Source organism: Gavialis gangeticus, unplaced genomic scaffold (assembly GCF_001723915.1).
Source record: "Gavialis gangeticus isolate Ggan-Ray unplaced genomic scaffold, GavGan_comp1, whole genome shotgun sequence".
NCBI lineage: Eukaryota > Metazoa > Chordata > Crocodylia > Gavialidae > Gavialis > Gavialis gangeticus.
Window position 1 is genome coordinate 160,258,456 of NW_017729024.1, and position 19,336 is coordinate 160,277,791.

At 44.2% G+C, this 19,336-nt stretch overlaps 1 protein-coding gene across 4 annotated transcripts in view; it reads left to right on the forward strand.

The window, feature by feature from the left end:
- PRLR (prolactin receptor) overlaps window positions 1-12,174 on the forward strand; it is a 210,787-nt gene extending 198,613 nt beyond the window's left edge. For all 4 annotated transcript variants that reach the window (XM_019517974.1, XM_019517976.1, XM_019517975.1 and 1 more), the window contains 7 exons: window positions 409-541; window positions 2,161-2,330; window positions 3,512-3,675; window positions 4,713-4,857; window positions 5,721-5,820; window positions 7,625-7,694; window positions 9,040-12,174. In XM_019517974.1, coding sequence (XP_019373519.1) covers window positions 409-541; window positions 2,161-2,330; window positions 3,512-3,675; window positions 4,713-4,857; window positions 5,721-5,820; window positions 7,625-7,694; window positions 9,040-10,074 — 1,817 coding nt within the window. In that variant the 3' untranslated portion in view covers window positions 10,075-12,174. The remainder of the gene's footprint in view (window positions 1-408; window positions 542-2,160; window positions 2,331-3,511; window positions 3,676-4,712; window positions 4,858-5,720; window positions 5,821-7,624; window positions 7,695-9,039) is intronic.
- The last annotated feature ends 7,162 nt before the right edge of the window (window positions 12,175-19,336 follow it).

Consider the following 19,336-nt stretch of genomic DNA (forward strand, 5'->3'; position numbering starts at 1 on the left):
TAAGCTCTCAGCTCAAGTCTCTGGTAACTTGAGTGAGACAGGAAACGTGTAACAAAAAAGCCTGCCTTGTCTGTGTTCAAACAAGTAGTCGAGATCTCTAGGTATCAGGTATAGGGTCACTAAATACAGAATATGTGTGCTTCCTTCCTGTTATCTTAGAAATCAGTACAGCCTCTACTGGGGCTCCAGAGGAGAAGAAAAATGTAGACAAGGATACAAACACATGGGCAAATTGTTTAAAAGAAAAATGTACACGCCTATGGTGTTGTCTTCCCCTTAACACAGATGTTGAGATAGCCTGTAGAGGGATGACAATAAAAAAAGAAATGAGTGTCTTATGTGAAATAATCTAAAGACCTTCTGGCTGTGTCTCTCTATCTTAGTAAGATCATTTCTATGTTTCTGCAGGACAATCAGCTCCTGGAAAGCCGGAAATAATGAGGTGTCGCTCTCCAGAAAAGGAAACTTTTACTTGCTGGTGGAAGCCTGGCTCAGATGGAGGACTTCCGACCAACTACACTCTGAGCTACTACAAGGAAGGGTAAGAAGCTGTGAATAATTATTCTGTAGCTATTGCCTTACTCTATTTGTATGTACCGAGTTTGTTTGCTTTTAATTGTCAGGTAAAGAAAAAATAATTTCAGATCTTTGTATTATGAAGCAGTACTAACAATGTCACTTTTTTATGCAGCCAGGTTTCTGTTTCAAGATGCTTTGCTTTGAAAAATGCTCTGGCACCACAAGGACCCAAGGAGAGTTTGTGGTACAGATTTTGGCTCTAGGGCCAAAGGGATCCCAAGAGACTGAACTACCCAGAATGACCTGTTTGAATGATTGCCATCTCTTTCACAGGCAATGGTGGGATGAAGTCGCACAAAATAGATTTCCCTGCAATGCTGTAGCTGTGCTCTAACCCTGGGTACCAGAGTCAAGATCCAAAAATTCATTAATAAAACTCTGTTCAGTATTTTGTTAACTGTGTGAGGTGAGCTAATTGTGGCTCAACCCAGCACTGCTCAGTTTTCGGCCCAGAGCTAACTGGAGAGCAGAGTCATTGAGGAAAGGGACAGTTACAGATCCACTCGTTGAGGATCAGAGCATGGTGCCTATGTGGACATCCTCCTGTTTCACAGGGGAACCCTAGAAATTGGTACATGTTTTAGAAATGAGCTGAGCCAGGAGAGGGGAATAGCGATAAATGGCATTTTGGTGACATGGAAAGCAGCAAAAACTGAATTATTGAGGCGCATGTGTTAAAAATGCTGAAGTAAACTTCGGGCATGGGGGAAAGATACACAAAGCACATTTTGATAGTATCTCACAGCGACTAAATTAATTTGGAGGGTAAAATGAGCATTTGGGGTGCTCATTTGTAACGCTTTGCAAAATTGTCATTTGCTTCATTTACAAATTTGTAATTTGTTTAATTTTTAAGCAAGTTGCCTAGCCTGCTGCCTTCTGCAGGTAGTTTTTGCTCCCTGAGGTGCTCCTCAGCCTGTCTTGCCACATAAAACACAGTCTTTAAGCAACCAACAAGGAAACAAATGAAAAAAGCCAGACTTGTCCCAGGCAGTAGGAGGGGAGCCTTGGGGTGCTGGCCCCAGCACAGCACCCTTGCCCCTCCTTGTAGCAAGCTGCTGTGCTCACAACTTGCTGCTGCTTCTTTTGCTTACTCTTCTGGGAGCTTTTAAAGCTCCTCGCAGGACAATCCCTGCCTATCCAAATGTCCTGCGGCTGGGCTTTCTCAACAGAGCTTCCTGTTCTTTCTTAAAAGGAGAGATCACCCTGTTGCAGGCCCCCTTCAATCTGCTATTCCAAAGAGGCAGGAGCCAGGAAGTAGGAATCACTTTGCTGCTTCTCTGAAAGGAAATACTATAGCTGCAAGCCAGATAACCCTTACTCTAGCTGGATACCACCAGAGCTGATTGACTGCACCATCTTGGGGCAATGGTGTGCAAATCATCTCCATGTTTAGGGCCAGCTGTACTTTCTTGAATTCCAGAGGATAAACCTTGCCTTATGGCCTGGAAGCAGCTCTCCAAGCCATCTTGCCATCTCCCAGAGCATGAATGGACAGAACCTGGTCCTCAGTGGCACTGGTAATAAGAAAAAGTAAAATTCACGTATTTTGTGTGATATCCTTGGTTTATTTGATTTCAGAGAAGAACTCATCAATGAATGTCCAGATTACAGAACTGCTGGCCCCAATTCCTGCTACTTTGATAAAAAGCACACCTCACTCTGGACAATATATAATATCACTGTAAAGGCAACCAACAGGATGGGAAGTAGCATTTCTGATCCTCATTATGTGGATGTGACTTATATAGGTAAGAGACAAAGATTTTTTTAAAAATGGAGCTAAAGCTATAAATCCAGAGTTCGTGACTTTGGGATTCAGAGTTCTGGTCCCGGTCCATCTACAAAAATATACTTTATACAATGTGACATCAAAGTTAAAACCATTGAAAAATATATAAAGCTGTGCGGAATTGCATTGACTTTAAATCGATGACATACAGTTACAGTCCCTGTAGTCCTTTGAACAGTTTTAGGTTACTTCTATTTGTTGTTACCCTAAACATCACAGAAGTGAAAAACACAACAGTTACTGGTGTATAACAGATTTTAAACTTTATTAGGAAATGTTAGCAATTTAGGGTTATTTTACATGGCTTTGTCAAGTTGGGCGAGAGTATAGGATCCTGCACATGGGTAGCATTTTCTAATAATAATTTCCTGACTTTTTTTGCCTGAGATGGATAACTGAGCGCACACATGAATATTTCAAGGGGAAGGAGTGGTTTAAGAGTCCATCTCTATTGGTAATTTTTTTTCCTGTTTGCCAGTAGTAGTGTAACTCAATTATCCTAGCAAAACCATATGTACAACTGTACACAAGGCTCAGGCATTTTTACCAAAATGTCATAAATACTTCCTTGGTGCAGGTTTTTGTCAGACTGGTAAAAATACCTAAGCTTTGTCTGTGTATACTGGCTGTTTGAACTGATGTGGCTGTAATGCTGCTGACTGTGGCTGGAATATGGGTTCAATTTCTCTAAATTTAAATAAACCCACAATATTGTCACTGGTCACCAACTCATGCCTGTTAATTCTACATACTGTTTGTTCACTTGGGAATGCTCTCTTGTATTCTCTGATGTTGATGTGGGAGAAGTGATTATGTAAACATGACACCTACTTAGTTATCAAAATCTGCTTATTTTGCACATTCAGAGATATGTCTTCTGACTGTCATGGTAAAAGGATCATGACCTTCATAATAAAAAAAAAGCAACAAAAAAACCCCCAGAGCACAAAAATGAACTTGAAGGAACTAGACAAATTGGAGGTGGCAACTAAGTGTAAAATGTTGCCAAATCAGAATTTGCTCTATCCATTTATACCACTGATGGCATTTTGTACGTGCTGATGGCATTTAACACCCACACTTGACAAGTAACAAGGAAAAAGGAATTCAGACCCTCCACTTCTGATCTCATTTTTACAGTGCAACCAGACCCTCCTATGAACGTGATCCCAGCAGTAGGAATACAAGATGGAAAACCGTATCTGCTTGTGAAATGGTCTCCCCCTCCATTGGCTGATGTCAGATCGGGTTGGCTTACTCTTATATATGAGTTGCGACTAAAAACAGAAGGGGAAGAGTGGGAGGTAAAGCAATCCCAAACATGTGTGTGCATGCGCGTGCTCTGGTCAACGAGATTGTTATATAGCATACGCCATCAATAATACAGCCCTTCCCAAAATGAATTCTTGGTTGCTCTGTAAGAGGATCATAGTATTTTCCTGCAGAAGAAATGGCAATAATGTTTCAGGTGCCTCTGTGTGGTAACTGGAAGCCAAATATTTAATGGTGGTGATTTTGAACATTGACTGCTTCTTATCCATTTCAAATAGTCATTTCCTGCTTAACTAGGATGTAGCCCTATGTTTGAGGGGTAGGGAATGTTATGTACCATAGTAATCTAGTCCAAATCCTGGACGTTATACTAATAAAAATGATTAATTTAGGTAAAATAAGTTCTATCTGTGCAAGGAATTGCTAGAAAATTGTTGCCAAGCCATATAGCAATGACACAGTATGCGCAAGCTTTTGCCTTTCCATGTCATTAAATCTGGAAATGGTTTGTGTGGAATTCCCAGCTCACAATTTTTCCTGTTGCTTTTACTACTTACGGGCATCTCTCCAAGTTTCCTCAGCTTTGTAGACTTCTCAGCTTTCTCTCTTCTCAACAGCTTTGCTTCTCTCTCTGCTTGTGCAAATCTCCTTGGACCTCTCGGCCCTTTCATCATTCATGTTTCCAAAATTCCCAGTTGAAAACTTCAATATCAAAGTTCCCCAGGTGTTGAGAGGGTGCTGCTTTCTTGCTAACTCCTTCTTGGATGCTGTTTTTAGTAGCCACCGTTCAAAATAAAACTAGGAGAAAGCAGAGGGTCTACCCCCGGGGAATGTCTGCTCCAGAGCTAGAATTCATTCTCATGGTAATCTCTTATAACGCTGAGAAGTGGCTATTTAAAGAGACCTTTATTCTGTTCCCATATTGCAATTCCTAATGTTGCTATCTAGTTGCAGTAATATTTATTCTACAAGCTCATTCCTTTGTTGTCAAATTTCAAGTAATCTATTACTCTCAGAGCAAAATGCCTCATGTTTATATGAGTTTTTTGTCTTTTTTATTTGTTTCCAGACTTTTTTAGTTGGACAACAAACACAATATAAGATATTTAGTTTAAATCCCGGAAATAAGTACATAGTACAGGTTCATTGCAAACCAGACCATCATGGAGCCTGGAGTGAATGGAGCCAAGAAAAGTATATTCAGCTTCCCAGTGGTGAGTGACTGGACATCACCTTTTTTTTTTTTAATAAGTGCTTTTAGTATTTTGTTAGCTGTGCAGCCTGAAGGTCTGAAGTGCTGCATTACCTATAGGACAGATAAAAACAATCCAAAGGTAACTGATCTGCCAGGTTCCCTATATGGCCTGCACACTTTCCTTCAGTTTGATAGTAAGCAGGTGATTCGTTTTCCTTACCCATTGAAAACTTGGTCACTCTGCTGACAAGGGTGCTATTCAGTGAGCTTCAGGGTGGAGATTTTTGATGGATGGATACTTGTCCACTGAGAACTGCACTAAGACTTGCTTGGACAAAAAATGGCCGTTACCCTTGGAAGGATGACATCTCTTAGACACAGCCTCCCTGGATTGCATTTGACCTGGTGGCCTAAAAATAAAGATGTTTTGTGTACCATTAGAAAGTCTAAAAGCCATATAGCTCATATTACCCCGCCTTCTCATTTCATTAATGATTTGATACATAATTTGAATGTGAAACACCTTAAATACTGACAGAAGCAGTTTTAGACCTGGCATAGATTCTTCCCTTGGTTTCTGTCCTCTGTTGCTGTTTCTAATTGTGGTACAGTTTCCCTGCTCGGGTATGTTTCAGTCTTGCATAGTTCTTCTCACAGGGATTTTATTTCCTGCACTTTGCCTTGAGGACAAGAACAGATTAAATATCAAGCACCAATATGCAATGTTAGATCAGCATGTCCTAGAGATGACTTCAAACCACAAGCCTTGAGTTTGCGTTTATAGACATTTTAAAGATTGGAGACATTTACAAACTTCTGAACACTCCCATCTTGATTTGTTAGGCTGCATATAATTGAAGTATTCCTGTTTATTCTTGCTAGACTTCAGAATGAAGGATCTAATCATATGGATCTTTGTGGGCCTATTGTCATCTGTCATTTGTTTAATCATGATCTGGATGATGGTTTTAAAAGGCTATAGGTAAGTCACCACTCAAGGTTTTGTCTGTGGTAGAAAGGCCCAGTTAAAAAACATTTAAAAATAAGCTTTTAATATGTCTTATATCACACTGTTTGGGTGGGGGGGCATTCCACATGTTAATTTTATTGTGTGATTGGACCTGTATGTAGCTTGTTGTGTGATGGAAACTTGTGGATTGTGTGCGGCCAGATGTGAAAGGGCCTGTCTTACTTTAGGGGAAAAAAGTGGTGCATGATCTGGCACTGCCATGACATGCTAGCTGGGGGAGCTGGTGAGCTGCTCCCCCAGTGAACACCTCCACCTCTGCCATGGCAGCCCCTGTTTCTGGAAGTCCTCATGGGCAGCTGAGCACAGAGCAAAGTACTCACTGGCTGTCTGGAGCGAGACTTACCACCTCTCCATCTCCCTTGCACTGGGACTGCAGAGCAGCAACACACCCAGTTCATTTTGTGCCCAAAGTTGTTGTTTGTTTGTTTGGGGTTTGTTTGGTGCCTTTTTTCCATGCTGTAAGCCAAGAATGGATCCAGAACTCCCCCACCACAGGCCCTGCCCCAGTTGCAGCAGGGAGTGGGGGTGGGAGGGGAAAAATGTCACCAGGGGAAAAATGTCATTCTGAGGCAGATGCATATAAGTTGTTGTGGGTTTGCTGTTTTTATCACAGGATAACTTGATTGATGGTACAGAAAGCTGCACAAAATGTGCTTTTTACCCATAACAATGAAAGGTCTGGAGAGGGCTCTAGAAACAGATCTAGAAAGCATAGGGCAGATCCTCCCCTGATGTAAAGGTCACTCTGAAGCTGTGCCTGGTGCACATCCAGGCCTGACCTCTCTGCTCAGTTTTTTTCAACTCCTTTGGCAAACATTACATTTGGAAGCATTGCTGCTTCTGCAGGAATAAGCAAGCTGCTGTTGTGGTTTTTACCTTTGTTTCTGTCTTGGTACCCACCGTACTGAGTGCCCAGCACAAGAGAAGTATGTTTGCTGGGTAGCTGCTGCAGCAAAGTACCAGAGGTGTTTTGTGCATGCTTTTCTGTAGTAACAGAATGTAAATCCAGCTGTTCCCACTGTGGTGATCCAGAGCTACGCTGCGGTCCAGAGTTATACTCTTACTTACAGCCATTGGGTAGGGTCAGGACCTGTCTTCTTCCAACCTTCCTGTCCCCTTGGGAGCACAATGGGGGATAGGGAAGAAGCCATCCCTTGGACTCTCCCCATATATGAATATTGCCATAGATGGATCTAGAATTTTTTAAAAGAGGGCAGCAGATAGTGCTCAGGCTGGCCCCCAGTGCTTAGTTAACCCCTGGGTTACTGCACAGTAATGCATCTGCACGTACATTACTGTGGAGTAATTAATTGGGCATAAATTTGATATTTGTATGATGCAGGTATCAGATTTACACTCAAGTTGACGTAAGTTGCCATATTTACTGCGCAGTACAGGTGTGCACATGCAGACACATGCCTGTACTGTGCTGTAATTTCAGCTACTACGCAGTAAATGCACACGTGGAGACGCTCAGTATTAATGCATTTGTTACATTTGATTAACTTTACCTCAGTGTTTGCAGGATTCTCTTTCCTGTGTAGATGTATAGCAGTGTAGATGCACTTAAGTTGTTCACTAAGCTCCAGCTAACTCAGTAAGCAACTCTGGGCTTTGAAAGTATCAAGTAATAAAGAAGGTAATAAATGCATTAGAAGTGTCTGAAACTTTAAGCTTATGCTATAGAAACAGGTTAATTATTGGAATGATAGGGCCTGTACTTATGCTGCTTATATTCTCTACTTTTGTTTTTCAGTATGGTATCCTGCATCCTGCCACCGGTTCCAGGGCCAAAGATAAAAGGCTTTGATACGCATCTGCTAGAGGTGGGTCCAGAGATGTCTACTTTGTCCAGTGTTTGCAATAATGAACCCAACGAAGTTGGCAATTGCACTTAACACAATAGCAAGCTTTAACCATAAGGAGAGGTATTATACCCATAATCAGCTTTAAGAATAAGTAAAACAGCCAAGCAGGCAAAACTGGGCCTTTAAGCTAGTGTCTGCATTAGGGTATGAGGGAGCTATGTACCAGCACCTCTTGCTCCTCAGAGACACTGTATGTGAGGCTGGTGCCAGCAGAAAGTCTGAGTAGCCCTTGCTAATTATTTGTATAGGATACAAATTGTTCTCACAATACTCCACTGTCCAGGGAGGGGGAGGTGGCTGGACCACAGTCCTGCTTCATTCTGTCCCTTGCCACCCCATTTGATAGCGTACTTCCATTGTCAGCACTAGATTCCCCTGTTTTTTATTTGTGAGTTGTGGGATTGTGTTTGGCCCCTGACCAGGGAGTGGGAGGTCCTTGTAGGTATTGAAAGATGTGCAGCAGTTCCCTGCTGTAACTCATGACGCTTCACAGGAAGTGCCATGAGTTACAGCAAGGCTTCCTCCCCAACCCAACAGGCATTCTGTGTTGGGTTGTTGGGAGAGACGACAGGGCGAGGGTTGAGGGATCAAGCTCCACTTTGGAGCCAGCTGCATGTCTACAGCCTCTCACCCCTAGCCCTCGCCCCTGCTGCTTAGCTCCAATGCTGTCTTCAGGATGGGAGGGGGAGAAGGGAAGGGAGGGAGCTTGGTCTGGGGTTTGCTCCAGCTTGCGTTGGAGGGGGGCACAGATGGATTGGAACCCCCCACCTCAGAGGTGCTCCAGTCCAACCTCCCTGGCTGGGCAAACCCCAGACCAAGCTGACTCCCCTCCCTTCTCCCCTCCCATCCGGAAGACAGCACCAGGGGCAGGGCTGGGCCGCATGAGCCCAGTCATGCTTCTGGGCAGGCACTGACAGAAGCTAATGAAGGCGCTCTGCTTTGTAGCACCTTCATCTGAATCTTCATATAATGAAGGCTCATTTGTTGCATGAATGGGCACTTTTAAAGCACTCTGCAGCCATGCACTTCTGTCAGGGCATGGCTGTAGAGCACTTTCAGGGGGCTGATCGCACAACAAGTCACTTTTGTCAGCACCTGGCATTCTGCCATTCTCTTGTTAGCCCTAGCAGTATCACTGCACCCATTAGTGTGACTACAGCTTTCAAACACTGAAATGTTTTCCCTGTGATGCAGTAAACTAATGGCAGTTGTCAATCAGTGGGGGAGAGAAATGTCAATAAAATATAAATCCTGAGCTTAGCAGTAAACGTGGCACCAATGTATATTATTGTTATCCCATCAGACAGGGAAATCAGAGGAATTACTGAGCGCTCTTGGTTGCCAGGGTTTCCCTCCAACATCAAACTCTCAGGACCTGCTGATAGAGTTCCTGGAGGTAGATGACAGCGAGGATCAGCAGCTCATGCCAAGTCATGACAAGGGTCATTCCAGTAAAAATATGAAGTTGGTGCACAAGGAAATGGACAGTGATTCAGGACGAGGGAGCTGCGACAGCCCTTCCCTGCTGTCTGAGAGGTGCAGGGAAGCCAGAATCCCTGCACCAGCATTTCAGACACCAAATATTGGTGAAATTCAAGAAAATTTTGCAAAAAATAACAGGTGGGAAATAGAGAGCACAAAGGTAGAAGGGAACATGCTCTGTTCTAACACTAGTAGTCCAAAATCATCGACGTGGCCTGGAGCTCAACTACTGAACAATCAGGCTCTGAAATTCTCCTGCCCCAACAGTGCAGATGACAATAAGAGGAACACTGGTTCTGTGAACAGGAATGTTGTGTCACTGTTAAGGGGAAATGAAGAAAAGCATCAATTGCAATATTCTAACACCATTGAAACTATCAGTTCGGAAAACATGGATAGACAGGAGGAAATGCAGAATTTGCATTCCAGTGCTGGGCAAGATGCTGTGCAGTTGCTGTCCAATGAGAAGTCACCTTTTTTGCCTGGTAAACTACTGGATTATGTAGAGGTTCACAAAGTCAACCATGATGGGGCACTTTCAGTATTACTGAAACACAAACAAAACAGTGACAAAACTGAAAAATATAATAACCCTGGAATAAGCAAAGAATATACAAAGGTCTCAAGAGTTGTGGACAGCAACCTTCTAGTACTGATACCAGATGCAAGAGTTCAGCCCACACCTGTGTTTCAAGAACCTCCCCAAGAACCTGCTCAGAGCCTTCAACAGGATCAAGCAGAGAAAAATATGAGCTATTGTCTTACAGCACCAATAGAGTGCAAAAATCAGACTGGTGGGCTAGACTACATGGATCCATCTTCTTTTATGTGTTCCTTTAACAAATTGAAAGTTTGATTCTTTTTCTTCAGGTAACACTACAGTGTAAATTAAATGCAATCAACATAAAATGGTCAAGTATGTGCTTTAGGATTACCCTCCTAAAGCCCAGTTGTAGCTTACCCCTTTTTATGCATCCTGGTCAATCAGTCAGGCTACTAGCTACTAACTGATTGTAAAGTAAATTTTATTCCATTTTCAGTTGTGATTTTTACATAGTTTTTTGTTAATAGGTAAGTACAGCAGAGCAAAAGCACATGACACAGCTTTGTACCAAATCTGTTCTAACAAGTGTGCTACAAAGAAAATGACAGGATTTTTAGGTTGAGCAGAATTCAACCTTAGATCAAGATTCCTGAAGTAGAATGGAAAGAAGTGGATGTAATGTGCCATGAAAAACTATATTGTTAACAAATGATTTGCACATCTATTGCTTGATTTAAAGCCAGCTAAATTTTGCAGTTCAACAAGATACAAAATGGTAGGAATTGATATGCCATAGTTGTCCTTGCAATTCCTTCTTGCTAATTAACTACTATCAAGTAATGTGATGGTACATACCACATACTTCTGGTTTTTTTAAGCTTTATGAATACTAGTTTCAGTTTGTCTTTGTATTTTTTTTAAATTCTTAAAATGAAAGCACTAGTTTTTCAAATGTTGAAATTTCATGTGTAAAAAATAATATATTTGAGGAATTTATTGCAAAGTAGTGAATCATTCTAAAGCTATTGTTCTGCTTCATTTTTGTATGTCAGATAATTGTGCACCACATCCACCTGTTAGTCAGATAAAGCCAAACAAAGTTTTGCATATATTGAAAGACAAAGCCCAGCAGGATGTGACCTGATACACTGCCTTACTGTACATAACAGAAAAGTCTACTTTAGTACAAGCCCATTTGTTTAACAGTATATTTTTAAAGACTATTTTTCTATAACAAGGTTAAAGTAAAACATTTTCTAACCTCCCAGTCCTATTTATCTACCTAATTTCACTGTTTCCTTCCGCTGAGGCAGAAGGAAAAATTCAGCGAAGCCACCATTTCTGTATGAAATACAATTTCTATATGAAATATGAAATGAGACTATAAAATATGAAGGATGTGACATAAGCCCTATTTCTAATATTAGTTGTTGTTGTTAAACTAGGCTGAATTGTAGGTTGTGTAGGCCAAACTGTCCTCTCCTCTGCTGGCCTGTTTGCTGCTCCAGTAGAATTTGCTGCATGATGCTGATCAGAGATAAGAATGAGGTCTCTTGCAGCCCTTGCACAAGGGCCAAAGCTGGACTTTTCCCAGAACCAGAGGGAAGTTTTAACGGTACATTTTCCAACACTGAACTGTCACTTTCTGAAGTCAGAGACATGACCTGAGGAGTCGGAGAGGGACTACCCAGTCAAAATGGAGATTAAGGCAAGGATTGAGGATTGGTCCATATACTTAGAGGCCATATCTACCCAAGATGCTTGCTGACTACGCAGCAGCTCATTACTACTGCACAGTAGACACAGCCAATGTGTGGCAGCTTCCCCCATTACAACCAGGGGCTCCTGATTTCACTGGTAACTGCAAGAGGAAGTGCCTGTAAGTACACCAAAATAGCTAGGCTTACTGGTGACCCTCCCTTCATGGAAGAAGTGATTTTATTTGCTAAAGGAAAATACAATGAAACCAAGATGTCACTTTTCCAATTAGATCACATACAGGAGACACCTACCGAACATTCACAGCCATCTTGGCCTGGTGGAGAAGGGAAGAGGGACAAACTGAGCATAGAGAACTGTGTTGTGCGAGTGGTAGGAAATATATTTGGAGTACATGAGCTCCCCTTCCTCTCAGACCGATCCTGAATGGCGTCATATTCTTCAGTGGGTAACCTCTGGTTTTGTTCACTGAGCCAGGCTTTTCCCAGTACAGTGTTGTATGCAGCATAGCCAACAGTCATGGCTTTCCAGGCCTGGGGAGTTGTGGAAAGCCACATATAATCTGGGCAGTAGAGTCCTTGCATAATAACTGTGGGCCAGGGAGAAGCCTGTTTATTGATCAGCCCTTCCATCTGTGTGACTTTCACAGTGGCAGGACTTCGGAGTGTGGTTAGTTTTTTTTTTCTTTTTTTCCAAAAGCCACTATTATGAAATACAGTATATAAGGTTTGTGTGTGTTTATGTTCATGGTTGTATGTAGAGTGAACACCCCTAAAATCTTTGATTCACTTTGGATAACAAGCTAATTTTATTGTAGAGTTTACAGTGTTTTCTGGGTAAGGGATTACCACAGTGAAAATATCAAGTTTGCAAAAGGAAAATTGAAATGTTTCTAAGGGGAGAGTGTGTGTGTATATGTGTGGTCTGAAAATACAAAATCTGTCTCTCAATGGGCTTCTTTTGCATTTTGATTTTCTAGCTGTGAATCTGGTAATTAGTTAGGATCAAACATGCTCTCCTTCTTTACACAAATAGCAGTTATCTGAGCCAATTTTTTTCCCCTATTACTAAGTAAATAGGGGCCAGACACTCAGCCCGGCTACAGGCCTTTTTTGTTTTGTCAGTTGTCAAAAAGTCTGAGGAACCATCCCCTATAGGATTTTCCTTGTGTAGTGGAAATCCCTGGGCATAGGCAATGCATGGGGGGGCACACGCCCCCCCTTAGATTGGCCACCGCCAGGTTCTGCAGGCGGTCGCTGCTTGCACCCACTCCCCCTTGCCACCAATGCAGGTGGCAGTGTCTGTGGGCAGTCCCTGCTTGCCGCTGACACCACTGGTGGCGGCTGTCGGCAGTCCTCACCTGCTGCCACCGACACTGTGTGCAGTCCCCGCTCACAACTTGCTGCCATGGTGCCCCCCAAGTCACAGGAGGCACCAGTCGTTCACGTCCCTGGGTGATTTATAGCTGAAAAGTTAGAGGGTGTAGACAGAGAAAAGATAGTGTCCAGAGCAGCAGTGTACACCACTTGTTCATGACACTCTCAATGTTTACTTAAGACCATAGGCAGCCAGGCACAACTTGGAGCAGTTGTTAGGCTGCTTTAAATAGCATTAGAGATTTGAGACAGTCCAGAGTCTGAGGATCAAGATTTAAACAACCTTTGGCTGCTCATACCTCTTCCTGTGAAGAGGTGGTTAGTTGTAAGTCAGGCAGAAGGCAGGGCAGGGTGGCACCTTAGAGACTAATTCAGGGGTGGGCAATTATTTTGGGCAGAGGGCCACTTAGTGAGTTTTGGCATGCTATCATAGGCCGCATGACAGGCAGCCCAGGGCAGAAAATATTAATTTTCTAAATTTTGTAAGGGCCTCGCAGGCCGGATAGAATGGCTTGGCAGGCCGCACCTGGCCCCCCAGACGCATTTTGCCCACCCCTGGACTAATTGGTTCAGCAAGGCATGAACTTTTTTGGGCAACAACCTATTTCATTCGATGTGATAGATCTAATGACGAGTCCTCACAACTGTTGCCTCTGAAAGCTCATGCCTCTCTGAATTAGTGTCTGTAGATGTGCTGCGAGGCTGCTCCGATGCACTGTAATTTCAGCACATCAGAGCGAACGTGGTAATTACTGTGTTCCAGCCAGCCTCCACGCCTTGTATATCAGTGTCCACGCACTTCAAAATGGCAGTGGGAACACTTAAACTAAAGCTCATTGAACGAGCTTTAGTTCAAGCACTCTCACCACCATTTTGAAACACAAGGACGCTGATACATGAGATGCTACGGGCACTTTAATTAGAGTAGCTCTCAGAGCTGCTCTAATTAAAGCGCCCCCCTGAGCACGTTTAAAAATGCCATAAGGTGCCACCCTGCCCTGCCTTCTGCTGTCTCGTCCTGTACTGAACTTGGCCAGGTGAGAGCATGTGGCCTATTATGATTTGCTGGGAGTAGCTTTACTTGAGTTCAGCATTCACTGCTAACTTAAAGCTCATGAGGTGATAGACGATAAATGACCAAATTCACAGTGTCTCAGTATCTTACTCTCACATGCAAGCTCCAAATGGTATTTTTTGCCTGTGAATACGGGTTTCAGGTCTATAAAAGAGGCCCTTTCAATGCTAATTGTTCAACTACAAAGGGAACCACAGCAGCTATTTCTTGCCATAAGCTGAGATAGAAGCTGTGGAAACTCTATAGCCTAGAGCAAGTCTAGAAGCATGTCCCCCAGTGAGCTGTCATGATCTTGAGGCTGGATTACTATGACTTTATGTAAGGATGGATGGATTCAGCCAAAATGAATAAGCTGCAGCCCTCCTGATTGCTCTGAACCATATCAACTTTTTGGTGGGGGATTGCTAGAGATTTATTATATGTTTTTCCAAGCAAACATCATTATTTAAATTCTGTGTGTGTATGCACATGCATGCACACATACACACTTCAATATTATTTTGCTTTTAAATAACAATTGTTTGTCCTTTGGGGTGCCTGTTTCTTCCAAAAATCAATGGAAGTTTTGCACAATAAAGTCCTGTGAATTTGGCCTTTTTTGTTTTAAAAGACATTTGTACACATTAAGTGGAGAATAAATAGTTGCTCTTTAAAATTAGTTTGAATATATGGATCTTCAAACATTCAAATATTTTATTTTCCCTGCTTTAAATAGGATTTTCATTTACAGCTGTTGAAGGGATATTTTTTCTTTTGGAATAAAATGAAATTTTATTACAGATATGTCAGGCTTCAGCAAAGTACAATAGCCTGGTAGAACAGGGTTTTGCCATCTCACCTGAAACACAGACTGACAGATGCATTACCTACCAAAATTCATCCCAACAAACTGAAAATAGCCCCCTTGCATTTAGATTTGTCACTTGGAAAAACAGTTCAACTAGGTTCCATGTTTCTTTTTATTATAGGTTTACAAATATGCCAAATAAATTATGTATCACTTTGTAATAAAAGGCCTAAAATTGTAAAAATAAAAGCTCCTCTGAAAAATACTAATTTATTTTATGAAATGCACAAAAATGATTTGTACACGTTGTTTAAATTAACTACCTCCACTTTGGGTTCGTGCTTGCTTTATAAATGAAAGATTCTACTTTTCTTCAGTATTGAACAAGATGATGCCTCAAGCTTTTAAATTTTCTAATTAGCCTGAGTTTTTTAGTAAAGATATATTTGATGTACAATACCACTACTTTCCGTGTTCTTCTCCTGGCTTCTAACCAGTTGTCTATGTGCTTTACTGAATTTGGGACATGTGCTCCTAAACTGCATGTTACATGAAACTCATGATCTAAAGAACTGTTTTTATGATGTTACATGACTGCAAACAGTTATTTAAATAAAAATGTAAGAATCTATCCATATACCGTCCTAATATGGCAGTGTGTATGTCTACAGAGCAAAATTGAAAAACTTCCTTGTAAGTATAATGAATTTCTGTTTGAAGCAGTGAATACTGTAGTGAATGCTTTAGGTCTCTGTCTAGATAGTTTTAAACTGAGATCTGCAGTGGCTTTGCATATCATTCACATGCTGGAAGTACAGAAAATGAATATGCAGACCTTGCTTTGTGGCCTTTTGGATATTATGCAGAGCTCCATTTTTTTTCAACCAGTAAATGTCATTTAAGTTAGCTTAAGAATTGCATAGGGAAACCAAAGTAACCTTGATTACTTCCTAGACAATGTAAATCCTCTGTAAAGCCATACAGTCCTATGAAATGAAGAATGTGTCATAGGATTAGGTTCCTTTTTCTCAAAGGAACTGCTGCCCTGTGTTTCTTTTTCTCCCTCTAAAAAGCATCTTACTGTTGCAAGTATATAAAAAACAATCTTGCCACTTCTAATTGCTTCTCTTTATGACACCCTGTCAGGAAGGCACCATCTGTGTTGCGCTGAAACCATTAAAAGGGGATATTAGGGACACATGGTGAGGTGTGAGAAATTACAAAAGCATTTTTAACTCCTGAACAGACTCAGGCCAGCCTATTGGGCAATTACCATTTTCCTCCTGTGTCAGTCATTTCCTCACCTGTGGAGTCAATTATCTGGCCAGTTTCTCAGGGTAGATGAGCTAAATTGGTGTTCACATTGATCAGACAAACCCAAGTATTTATCAGGGTGTGCTTTGAGACCTGGGGATATTTGAGTTGCTGCTAGTCTGAATTTCTGTCCACTTTCCATTTCTTTTCCACTCTGTGGAAATGGAGAGCAGTATCTCTCTTCTAACAGTGACCCTTCAACCTCCCAGCTCAGCTTCTTTCTGACTCTTTTTACTATGGAGATGGGCCAGATGAACTCCATTTTCCTTGACTAGGAGTAAGGCCCCTGGCAGACATTCCACTTAAGATGCAATTAACTTGTTAATTGTGCTGTAAATAGTAACCCTCCACACATTCAAGAAATTAATAGTAACCAGCCACAAAAAATATACTACAAAAGATGTGTCATATTTTTGTGGCTAGCTTCCATTGTGCCTTAAATTAAATGTGTGGCAGGGTGATGACAAACCAGAGCCAGTTCCAAGCTCCTGTGCAGCCCCATGGCTGGAACCAGCAATCAGCTGATTGTCAGTCCCAGTCCCAGGACCATACTGGAGTAGGCTCCAGATTCCTTTGTGGCCATAGGGCTGGAAACAATTGATTGCTGGGCCTGGCCTTGGGACCACTTGGGTTCACACTGGGTTGCAGGCACCCAGGGCAGAGGGAGTTCAGGATCGCAGTCTTGAGTGCTAGTAAGTAGGGATGTGCGAAGCTTAGGTAGCTGATTCAATTCCAAGGGGATTTGGCCCAATTTGGGGACTGAATCTCCTACTCTGAATGGAATCAGGAGACCAAGTAAAAGCTCCAAATTGATTTGAAGCATACAAATCGATTTGGAAAAGCTTTGGAAAAAGATTCAGCTGGTTTGGAGATTTGGCCATAGACTAAACAGGCAGCTGACAGCTGCCTCCAGCTGGTAAGTATGTTGGTGTTGGGGAAGTGGGGAGGGCAAGGGCATGAGGGAGGGAGGGATTGGGGCTGGGACAAGCTGCCTAACTGGGACGGGGGGAACGTTACTTGGGGAGGGGGGCAGAGGGGGCATGGGATGCAGACACGACAGCACTGGGAGCAGCGACTCTGCCCTGCTGCCGCTTGCCCAGCCAGGGCAGGGCTGGGGCAGAGCAGGGGTGGGATGTGGGCACAGCTCACTCCAGGCAAAAGGGGGCAAGTGGCAGCAGGGCATAGCCCCTGCTCCCAGCGCTGCTGCGCCTGCATCCCACATCCTCCTGCACCAGCTGGCAAGTGGCAGCAGGGCAGAGACCCTGCTTCCAACACTGATGTGGGTGCAGCAGCTCTGAGAGCGGGGACTCTGCCCTGCTACCGCCTGGAGTGAGCCTTGCCTGCATCACAACCCCCCCACACACACTAGCTGGGCAAGCAGCAGCAAAGTAGAGTCCCCACAGTTCCCCCTGCTGGGGCAGAGGCAGGCACAGCCAGAGGAGCCCTGGGAGAAGCCTGCAGGGCTGCCCTGCCCAGCCCCAGCCCCCACCAGGCCCAGCCTCCCGGCACTTTAAAAAAAAAAAAGATCCCCGCTCACCAGCTGTAGGAGCAGTGACTGGGGCCTCTGGGTGCTCATGGCAGAGTCCCCCCCACACAGTGCAGGGCAGTGTGGGACTCTTCCCCCCACCTGACACCTGCACGGCAGCTGCCCATGGCACAGGTGCAGTGTGGCTCAGCAGGGCACTGCATACTGTCTGGGAGCTGGGGCAGCTCCACCTGTCAGCCAGAGCTCCTGGATTGATTCCCCAGCTCTCTAATTATCCCCTCAGCTTTTCCCAGGGGGAACGGTCCCTGGATCTGCACATGGGGTTTCAGCAAGCTGCTGCTGCCGGCTTGGGAAATAGCACAGAGCTGCCGCCATCACCAGCTGGCAGCAGCAGCCTACTGTCATCCCACATCATCTGTGGGCCTGTGCCCCCGGAGAAGAGCTGGGGGAAATACTGGGGAGCTGGGGAATCCAACCGGGAACTGGGGGAATGGCTGTCTTATGATATCAGGACTCCATCTAGGTGATGGGCCACATATAATACCCTCCTCCCCGTGATCCTCAGTGTATGAGCCAAGGGGAGCTTATCTCAGGGCACTTGGCAGCCACGTGATAGAAAGGAAATGGATCAGATGACTTCCCACCCTCTCATGGCCTCTCTTTGCCAGAGACATGGTGCTCTCATGAGCCAGCCCCATCACCTGTTGTTCCAAGCCTTTCTTAGTTAGGGCCTTTCATGACCTTGGTTTTGAGGTTCCCCCTGCTGAGGGTGGATAAGGGCTAAGCAATGCATCTGCCAGATCCTTGCTCCAGCAGCTAGTCTATAGTCAAACAGCCAAGAGCTCCCAGCACATGGAGTCAACTCACTGCTTCTATGTGGGATCCATCCTGCTGGGAACCCCTGGGTGGGGAGCCTTGGGCAGTGGGTGGGGGTCACCAACATGCTGGCTGAATAGCCAGAGGTCTGTCCTCACCCACCACAGCCCAAGAGCCTGCTGTCCTTACTAAACACAGCACCCAGGTTGGGCACTGGGCTGCCGTGATACAGCCTCCTTTTCCATGCTCAGGCTGGGGAAAGTCCAGTTCACATCCAGCTCATGTCACCCATCCTTTGGAATTAAACAAGCTGCATGATGCAAAAGGAAGGAAGTGATCCACTACGCTGTGTGGCTTGGGACTGGATTCAACATGGCTCCTTCCACTGTGGGCTGGGGGAGTCTGCAGTGATAATTTTAGGGGCAGAAGTCTTCTGAAACTGAAGCCTCTAGGCAGCGGTGGATGGAGGATTTGGGAAAGGTGGGGTGTGGGAGCAGCTACCGGAGCTGCAAGGTGGCTGCAACCCCTGCTCCCAGCCTGCTCCCCTCCCCCACACTGGTGTGGGCACACCATGGTGCTGGAGCCTCTGGGGACTTTTAAAAAGTCCCCAAAGCAAGTAAAAATCCCTCCCTTCCTCTTCCTTCTCAGATACACATGCCCTTCCCCAACCTGCTGCTACTGCTTTCTCTGCTGCCCTGGGCAGGGGAAGCTTAAAAGCCTCTCCTGTGGCTCCGGTCAGGCTACGCGGGGGCTGGACTCAGCTGGTATAGGAACAGCCATAGCAGCTGAGCTGAGCGGGGGTGCGTCTCCCCCCAGAAACTGGGCGTGGGAAGGGGGAACCCACCTTTCCATCACTTCTGCTGCTGTCACTCTTCCCAGCAGAGCCCACCCCTGCGCTGGAGCAAGCAGGAGCAGCTTTGAAGCTCCTTTGTTCCCTGGGCTACAGGAAAAGCAGTAGCAGCAGGTGGGGAGGGCAGCTGTCTGAGCATGGGGGGGGGGGG